General features: G+C 43.9%; 1 protein-coding gene across 1 annotated transcript; it reads left to right on the top strand.

Annotated features, from left to right (window-relative positions):
- Positions 1–6: 6 nt before the first annotated feature.
- On the top strand, positions 7–9,637 carry AP5M1 (adaptor related protein complex 5 subunit mu 1). Its single transcript, XM_030275213.4, has 8 exons — positions 7–201; positions 4,336–4,981; positions 6,253–6,480; positions 6,950–7,089; positions 7,808–7,893; positions 7,995–8,110; positions 8,354–8,450; positions 9,467–9,637. Exons 1-8 carry the CDS (start codon positions 134–136, stop codon positions 9,547–9,549), a joined length of 1,464 nt encoding a protein of 487 aa, XP_030131073.4. The 5' UTR covers positions 7–133; the 3' UTR covers positions 9,550–9,637.
- The last annotated feature ends 235 nt before the right edge of the window (positions 9,638–9,872 follow it).

Genomic DNA, 9,872 nt, shown 5'->3' with positions numbered 1-9,872 from the left:
CTCCGCCCGCCGGAAATGGCGCCGCGCCGGGCGGTCACGGCGCGGCCGCGGCTCCTCCCCGGCCGCCATCGGCACCGGCGGCATCACCGGCGGAATCACCGCCACCATCACCGCCACCATCGCTGCCATCGACATGGCCCTGCGGGCGCTGTGGCTCCTCAGGCACGACCCCGCGGCCGGCGGCGCCGTGCTCTTCTCCAGGTAGCGACGGTACCGCGGGCACGGCGAGCTGGGCAGGTCCGAGGGTCGGGCTGGGTGCCCTGGGGGGTCCCGGTGATCTAGAAGGGATCCAGGTGCTCTGAGGGATCCGAGTGCCCTGGAGGGACCGGGTGTTCTTGAGGGGAGCGGATGCTCTTGGGGGTCCGGGTGCTCTGGAGGGAGCCGGGCGCTCTGGGGAGAACGGATGCCCTCAGGGGGCGCGGATGTTCCTGAGGGGGGTCTGGGGGTCTGGAAGCCCTCAAGAAAATCCTGATATCCAGGGGGGATCGGGTGCTCTGTGGGTCTGGAGGAAATCCTGGTGCCCTGGGGGGATTGAGTGTTCTGGGGGTCTGGAGGAAATCCTGGTTCCCTGGGGGGATCGGATGCTCTGGGGGTCTGGGTGTTCTGAAGGAAATCCCGGTGCCCTGCGGGTTTAGGGTGCTCTGGATGCCCTGAAGGAAATCCTGGTGTCCTGCAGGTATCAGATGCTCTGGGGGTCTGGATGTCCTGAAGGAAATCTTTGTGCCTTGGGGGGATCGGTTGCTCTGGGGGTCTGAGTGTCCTGAAGGAAATCCTGGTGTCCTGGGGGGATCAGATGCTCTGGGTGTCTGGATGTCCTGAAGGAAATCCTGGTGTCTTGGGGGGATCGGATGCTCTGGGTGTCCTGCAGAAAATCCTGGTGTCCTGGGGGAATCGGGTGCTCTGGGGGTCTGGGTGTCCTGAGGGACACTGCTGCCCTGTGGGGCCGGGGTGCGGCCCCCAAAACAGATGCAAAAACCACCAAAACCATCTGATACTGAATAAATCCCTCATCTTGTCCCAGCACCGCTGGATGCTGTGCGATTCTGACTCAGATTTTGGAAAGTTCAGAATTAGAGTCACGTAATGTTCTTTTAACTAAATATGGGAGCTTTTTCACAGCTTCTGCATTTTGCACGTGAGTTTCCTTGCTCCGTTCCTCTTTCTTTTTTGTCACTGTAAACGTTTTGCCCAGCTCTTCTCCTTCCTAACATGGTAAAGGACAAGGCAGTGATTGTGAAATAATGTCACATTAACAAAATGGGCAAAGTAGATATATAAGCATATATTATTGCTTGTGTTTTACTTATATTTTTTTCATGTTGCTCTGTAGCTGTAGGTAAAATAGAGTACTTTCAGACAGAAATTCATCTTTCTGTTTGATGCTAATTTGTGCATATAAACACTTTTTTTAAAAGTTATTGGAGGATTTTTAAGTTATTGAACACTAAAGAGTTCTCCAAAGGAACAGTTTTTATACAGAATTCTTGCAGATATAAAGGAAGACTTTTGGCTTAGCAGGTTACTGTTAGTGGGCTGGCAAGATTTGTTACCCTTTTTGTTGCCTTTTTGTTACCCTTCTTCTGTGACTTCAGAGAAATCCAGATAATGAGAAGAAAAATAACTGGGGCTAGGGAAAGTTTGTGGGGGAAAAAAAAAAAGACCTGGATAAAGTGACCTACAGTCCTAGTCTGAATTTAGTAAAAGCAAAGAGAGAACCTATGAGTAAAAATAAAAATAAAAAAAAAACAACCAAGAAAAGAGGAAGTAGACTATCTTCCATCTTCAGGTGCAGACAGATCTCTCCATTGGACACTCCTCTGATTGTTTTAGGATTAGTATTATGGTCCTTGTATTACCTACAGGACTAGAGATGAGGCCTCCCCTCTACAAACACAGATAAAGAGAAAGCCTTGTCCCCAAAACCTCGGAGAGTGTAATCACCACGGAGCAGGGGGGGCTGCTGACAGGGGTGTCTGAAGTGACTTGTCACACAGTGAGCGGCAGAGACAAGGAGTAGCACTCCTTTGAAAAGGGCAAACTATCCTCGATGCTTCAAGTGATTTCCAGACTTAGATCTTTCACGTTCCCAGAGGAAATAATAGGGCTGTGGAAGCCCCAAGTTTATCCTCCTAACTGACCTTAAATTCAACAAAGCATGCAGACAATATAAAGAATGCCCGGATCACATGGAAACTGTTGGTTTCAGGACTTAGGCACTCAGCTGGAGATACGTGAGCCCTGATCTTTGACCTCGGGGAAGACATAGGGGACATCAAAGCATTCCCCCTCTTTTTTTTTTTTTTTTTTTTTAGCTGATCATAACTTAATTCAGGCAACAAGGATGAACCGAAGTTCATTCATCCTTGGAAACTTTTGTCTTTTTTCTTTTTTTAAGTTTGCATCACTTTCTAGAAGGGAGTACTGAAAAACGGGGATTTGAAGGGCTAACTAATGATCTAATGACTCAGCTGGTAAAATTTAGTGGGAGGAGGAGGCTGCTGTGGTGTGGGGACAGCTTCAGCAAATGCAGCAGAGAGACTGGGACTTGACTAAGACAAAACTAGACTGAAATATCTTCTCTTCCCTTGTTTTGGAAATGTTGGCCAAAAAGAAGAGCTGCTCACCAAGGTTACACATAGCTTCTTATCAACACCCTGGCTCTGCAAAGCCTCATAAATTTTAGAGCTGTAAATCCACTTGGTTTCTTTGCTCTTCACAATAAAATGTGAGACCACAGGGAGGTGTTTTGCTGTCATCTGTATCCTGTTTACGAATTTTGTCGCTCTGGCTTTGCCCTGTCTATGTTTAGACAAAAAAAAAAAAAAAACAACCCCAAAAGCCCTTGATGCCTTATTAGGAATGAAAGAAAAAAAAAAATCACAGTCACTGAAAATAAGCCTGAGGAAGTGTAGTTGCCTCCAGCTACTCAGTTAAGAGAAGATGATGTAGGGCACTTAGAGGCAAGAGGATAAGATCCATGGAAGTGCTCAGGAGCAGGAGGGAAGTGCTGCAGATGGAGGTCTTAGATAAAACAAAGTCCCACATTGCTGGGATTGCAAGTTCCACGGCAGTTTAGAAAGCAGACTGTCAATGTGTCCTAAAAAAGAAGGTATAAAAAGGACAACAAATGAGAGCCTTTATATATCTGTGCAGTTTTTTTCTTCCATGTTGTCGTGCAAGCATGGCTCTGAGTGCAAACAAACATCTGAGAACATCTGCTTCAAGATGATCCATAAAGTGATTTAATTTTGTGTGTGTGACCTGTGAGGGGCACTTTGAGGGTCTGTGGATAACTACTGAGGGAATCCACAAAACAGAATGCAGGAAAGCCAGGCTGTCAGCGAACTTCATGTAAGAGACACTCAGGGGAGTCTGCAGTTCCAAACCAGGGCAAACCCAGTGTAATCATGGAAGTAATATTTTTTTTATTTTCTTGGCTATTTATTAAAAGTCAACTCCTCAGTTCCTCTTGATGGATTTAGGTTACCTTGAAAAGAAATTCATCCCACTCCCCTTTAAAAAACAATACTGCTGCAGGACAAAAAAATCACAGATATAGTTTTAAACAGTTAATATGATATTCCTCAAATATTATCTCTAGAAAATTTGAAATGAAATATATATAGTGGTACGACATAGCAATTCTAAGTTGTACAAAACCTCTGTCCATGACATTATCATTACATCTTAAATACTTGATAAACTGAAATGATGAAAAAGTCATAAAAGCTTTAAGTCACATATATTGCATGTGCAGTGTGGAGTTATTATTATTGTTATAGCAGCAAAGTTGTAGCACTATCTACATATAGTAGACTCTATAGGCAAAAAGTTGTTGTAGTTGCATTTTATTACATAGAACATCCATTTTCTTAAATATCTGAGAACTTGTCTTCAGTGTGATCTCACCTCTTACAAATATTTTGAACTTCTGCACTGGTGGGAGTCATTCTTTAGTGTCATAAAAAATCCTGTAACTTTGTGTGACAGCATAGATGTACATATTCACATTTAGTTTAAAAAGAAGGTATTTACTCATGAGAATGTATTTACTTGCTGGAAAGAATCCTAACTACTCATGGAATGGTTTTATTGACAGTGATTTATGTTCTGATCCCACCACTGCTTCTATCAGGTTGCTGCAGGCTTCCACGTACACGAGCTTATTTTTAGGCCCAGTGGGTTTTGAGGAGTTGTTTGAACAATGAAGAGAAACCCAATATCAGTACTCCCAAGATTTTCATAATGCTTTTGCAGCCAGAAGAGGGCTTGGGTGCTTGTGGTCTGGGGTGATGTTTTGGGTGGCACTGAGCCTCTCCGATCCCCTCCCCGCAGGCGCTACCCCACGGTCGAGGTGCGCGCCGAGACCTTCAACGGCTCCACGCACGTCCCCATCCCCTCGGACAGCGCCTTCCTCAAGGCCCTGCTCTTGGAGCTGAGGCTGGTGGATGAGCACGTTTTTGTGGAGCAGCGGGACACCTGCACCAGGATCAACCACTCCTGCGTGCATTCCGTGTCCACCGCCGCGGGGGAGCTCTGGCCCGTGCTGGCCTTCCGCAAGAGCGGCCTCATCTACGCCTGCGTCCCGCTGGTGGAGGGGACCCTGGAGCCACGGCCACCCCTCCTCACCGTCAGCGGGCTCTCGCAGGGACTGGCTCTGCTGTTGGGCATCATGGACTACGTCTCTCCCAGCCGGAAAAACGAGGCTGAGCTGAGCAGCAAGATCGGGCAGCTCCGAAATCTGCTGATCCAGGCCTGTCCCCTGGGCACCCCCCTGAACGCCAACATCCGCAGCCTGAACAGCTCCTTCGAGGACATCCAGGAGATGCCTGCGGATAAGGAGCAGCCAGCCTGGAGATCCAACACCTACAAGGGCAAACCTCAGGTTCACGTCTGCATCACTGAGAAGGTCAAGTGTATGCAGTATGACCAGAAGGATGTGGTGGATACGTGGCAAGTTTATGGAGCTGTGAACTGTAAGGTGAGATATGTCTGATATGTGCAAAGTGAATACTTATTTGATGTAAAATGATATATTGAGTTGAAAATTTTCCCGATTTTTGTTGTCTGACTTACATTCAGGAGTTACTGGTACCTTTGACTGCTTGGCCACACTGCCTTTACTTTAAATGAACTACTGAAATGCCTGAATTAGACAAAATATATCCAGGCTGAGATGTCTAAATGTCTTCTACAAGTGTCCTTACATGAGCATTTTAATTATTTTTCCTGCCAATTGGAAGTTTATTCTTCTGTTCTTCCTTATTCTACTACAACAACATTTCAATCCCACAAATGCTGATGTTTCATGACATAAGAACAGTTGATAAAGAACCTAGTGAAAGAAACTGGTTGTATAATTATTTTGGATGGTTTGTATGTGACAGTGGTTTTCATTGTAGAAGCCCAGAATGGTTTGGGTTGGAAGGGACCTTAAAGATCATCACATTCTGACTCCCTGTCATGGGCAAGGACACCTTCCACTTGCTCCAAACCCTGTCTAACCAGGCCTTGAACACTTCTAGAGATGGGCTTCCCTGGGCATTGTTTAATATTGAAATATCTTATTGTTTAATATTGCAAACTGGGGACTGTTGACTAAATACATCCATCATAATTATGAAATATATTCAAATTTGTAACTATAATTTGTACTGTCATTCATTCTTGTTTTGAATAATGCTTAGGAAGCACACAATATTATCTTGGCACACTGTATTTGTAACTGCCAGTGTTTTACAAAGAGAGAGCCCTGCTAATAAAGTGGTAATTTAATTATTTGCATGCAGTGGGAATCTCATCTCCAAAGGAGGATGACTTAAATGCTGCACTTCCAAAGCCTGGGTCATTTCCCACCTGCCATGCTGGTAGGGACTGTGTGGGTGAGCAGCTTCCTTCTCTCAGAGGGACAATTCCCAGGTCATTTTGCAGGGTGGGTGGATGGCCTTACACAAGAAGAAAGTCCAGGTGTGATCCTGGCCTGCTGGGGATGAGACAAGGGACACTCTGCTGTGACAGATCATGCTGGAATCCATTAAGTGGCTGTTGTAAAAACAACCTAATTAATTAAATTGTCATCAAGTGTGTGAGACTGATGTCTTAGTACTGGTGGTTAGTTCTAATGATCAAAGAAAACTGAAAATTGGTAGGGATTTTATTTCTTTTAATGATAAAAATGTGGTTTATTTTTGAACATCTCATTGTGATTAGATTCAGGTGTTTTAGAATAATGTCTTGGCTCCCTTTCCCCAGTGTGACATAGAGGGATCTGCACCAAACGTCACCCTCAGCCTGACGCTCCCGACGAACGCGCCCCCGCTCCAAGACATCGTGGTCCACCACTGTGTGACCTCTGTGGACCCTGCCATGCTCATGTCCACCAGTGCTGAGCCTCTGCATGATTCTGTGTACAATGGACCTTACAAATTCCCTTTCATTCCTCCTTCAGATTCCTTCAACCTGTGTTACTACACTTCCCAGGTAACAGCACACTCCCAACTCGTGTTGTTTTCTAGTGTTCAAACAGAAATAAAAACACCTGTGTGGGTATTAGCCCACTTGGGCATGCTGGAGTGAGTTTGAGTCCAATACAGATAACAAAACATTATATAAAAGGGTTTTTGTGTAATATACTGCTTGGAAGGCACTTAAGGACTTGAGTTGTCTGAGTCACTTTCAGGAGTTACTGATATCTTTGCTTGGCAATGCTGCTCTTACTTTAAATCAGCCACTTAAAAGCTTGAATTAGGCAAACGATATCCAGGATGAGATGTCAAGTGCATGGCCCCCAAGTCTCTGTTATCACAAGCAGCCTGAAGAGTTTAGCACAGTCTCCAATTAATATGTGTTTGGAGTCTTTTTTAAAGTACTTTAGCAATGAAAACAGCATATAACTGATCTTGTGATGATGGTGTTAATATATCTTGAGAATGAATATAGTTTTTTCCAGGTTCCTGTTCCACCAATTTTGGGATGTTACCAACTCGTTGAAGAGGAATCACAGATAAAAATAACAGTTAATTTAAAGCTACATGAAAGCATAAAGAATTCTTTTGAGTACTGTGAAGCTCATATACCTTTCTTCAACAGGTAAGAATAAAGAAAACCAAAATAAATTTCTTCCATTTCTTTGTTATCTTCCCAAAATGAACTTGTCAGGAGTCAGTGTAACAGATTATGCTCCCTCAGGGTGCTACCAGTGAGTACCAGCCTTGGTGAAATGAGGCAGAATACAGAATTACACCAGAATATTTGGTGACATTCCAAACACTTCTGTTGCTCATTCTGTTTGCCTGTGGTATCTTCTCACATGAAACTCTGCCAAAATCCCCCAGGTGGATTAAGCTGGGGATCACTTCCAACCCAACAGGGTTACCTGCTCCTTAAGACTGCTAATCCTAGCTACAGATCAGCTTATCAAAAATATAGTTATTTCAAATTAAAACGATAGTTTTCATCTAAGCCTCTCTGACAGCTGCCATGACCACCCTGCCACCTAATTATCATGAAAATTCAAAGATAGAATGATACAAAGTTGCTGACGCTGATCACAGTGTTAGTAAAACACTATCAGTGAACTGAAACATCAACATCTCCTTTATGATTACTGGGCTGACAGCACAGTGATTTCCTCCCGCTCTGTAATTTTTTCTCATAAATTAGCAGTGTGCTCAGATAGGTGTAATTGGTCTGTATGCACATAAATAATGTCTGTCAGCATTTCCTGGCTTTGTGTAACAAAACAGGCATTAACAAATGCTGAATGCTGGTAATTGCAGTGGTTTTATTTCTCCTCTCTCCCATCTAGGGGCCCCATTGCTCAGTTAGAGTACAAAGTTAGTTATGGCCAGCTGGATTTGTCCCGGGAGAAGAGCCTCCTGGTTTGGGGCATTGGTGAGAACCTCCCCTCTGTGACTGCCCTTCCTTCCCCAGCCCCTTCTCTGCAGCCTGGGCACAGCTGTGTGACATCTAATAGATGCTGTCTCTGCCTTTAGGACAGAAGTTCCCCAAATCTTTGGAGGTTTCCCTGACTGGAACTGTGTCTTTTGGCACCGCAGGCAAAGAGCACCCAACTGATTATGTGTGCACTGGGAACACTGCTTATGTAAAAGTAAGTCACAGGCTCTGGGAAAAGAGGCCTTAGGAGCCACTTTTTTATTGTCTTCAATTGAAGATACATTGATTTAAAATCTCATATTCTCAGCATGGATTTTTGTTTTCCTGCCTAGAGGATTTGTCATCCTGTCACTTTGGAGTACCCTTGCACATGCAGAGCGTGTGACACAGACTGCCAGGATTTGCACAGCAAGGGTGACAATGTGCATCTGATTGTGTTTTCCCTCTCTTTTTGTAGCTGTATTTTAGGATCCCAGACTTTACACTTACTGGATGTTACGTAGACCAGCATTCTGTTCAGATCTTCGTTCCAGGGAAGCCCAAAATTACTGCATGTGAGTTGCTAAAATTGAATTGAAGTTATGAACTGGCTATCAATGACTAAAATTACATTACTAAAGTTGGACTTTTGTACTCTGCTGTTGAGTTGGAGTTTTTTTGTGATGTTTAAAGCATCCCTGGAGTAGGGACTGGCCTCTCCCTTTGAACTGAGAGCTTTTACAAAGTCAGCCTTTCTCTGGGGCTCTCTCCCCTCTGCCTTGAGGTGGTTCCTATGCTCTCCATAATGGCAGAACTTTTTTGGGGGACACAGGGAATGATCCTCTCTAATCTGGCCCCTTGTTTAGGACACCTCTGTCAGAGACATTTTGGGTGGGTTGGCAGTACCCAGGTACAGAACTCAGCTCCTGCATGCAAGGTGACACTGCTGCTGTCAGTGTCACCATACCAGCACCTCTTGGTGGATCTCTACACTGAACGTGTGAAGCAGAACCCAAATCTGCTTTTTGTTAACACATGAGCACTGCCAAGCCTGCACCAAAAATACCCCAAATGGCCCACAGAAAGCACTCATTAAACCTGAGCAGCTCTGCCTAATGGAAGCACTTTTATTTGTAGCTGTCTCTGTTGCAACTTCTGCCAGTCATGGCAGCAGAACTCTATAAATGCCTTTTGAAAAGCATGGTCTATGCTGTTAATTTTGTGACAGGTCACACTCAGTCCTAAATTGTAACATAGAAAAAGCAGCGTTTTCCTGTTTTATATTGGGTGTGCAATTTATATTCATTGAACAAAATCCAAGCCATCCACCTGCTTTTGACTTAACCTCTGTTTGAATTTTAAGCTCATGACTGATACATTAGTAAAGGTAATTGAAGCTGAGACTTTAAATGTCTCATTATCAGAAATGATTTTCAAATAATAGTAAGAGTCTTACAGTTTAAAGAGGCCATTATACCTTTTCTGTAAACTGGTAAGGATGGATTAGTAGTCACTTAAACTTGGATGAAGGAATGTCTGATTGTGAGGCACCCTGTAATGCTTATTTTTCTTGCCTGTTTTTTCCCTTTAGCCCGGGAATTAATTTCTTCTGATTACTACATCTGGAATTCCAAAGCACCAGCACCTATGGTGTACAAACCCTTACTTGACTAATGTATTTGGGAATGATTTTTATATTTAAACAAAGCACAATGTTAATGAGATTTATGTCATGATACAATAAAATAAATATTCTTCAGCACTTTTGCTTTCTTTGTGTTCTTAAAAATTTCTGTTGATGGAAAAGAAGAGGTCACTTGTCTTAAAAACGTGAGTTGGGTTTAAATTGTTGAGTTTTGGCTGACAGCCTAGAGAGGGCAACTTGAAATGTACTTACTGTGGCTGGTTTTACTTTCCCTTCTAACTGATACAAAATAAGTACCTGGTGTTACAGGTACAGACATTGAGATTCCCAGTTACTTCACTGGTTTCCCATT

This window comes from Taeniopygia guttata, chromosome 5 (assembly GCF_048771995.1).
Source record: "Taeniopygia guttata chromosome 5, bTaeGut7.mat, whole genome shotgun sequence".
Taxonomy (NCBI): domain Eukaryota; kingdom Metazoa; phylum Chordata; class Aves; order Passeriformes; family Estrildidae; genus Taeniopygia; species Taeniopygia guttata.
The sequence above is the reverse complement of the archived record's forward strand: the minus strand, read 5'-3'. Positions and strand labels throughout refer to the sequence as shown.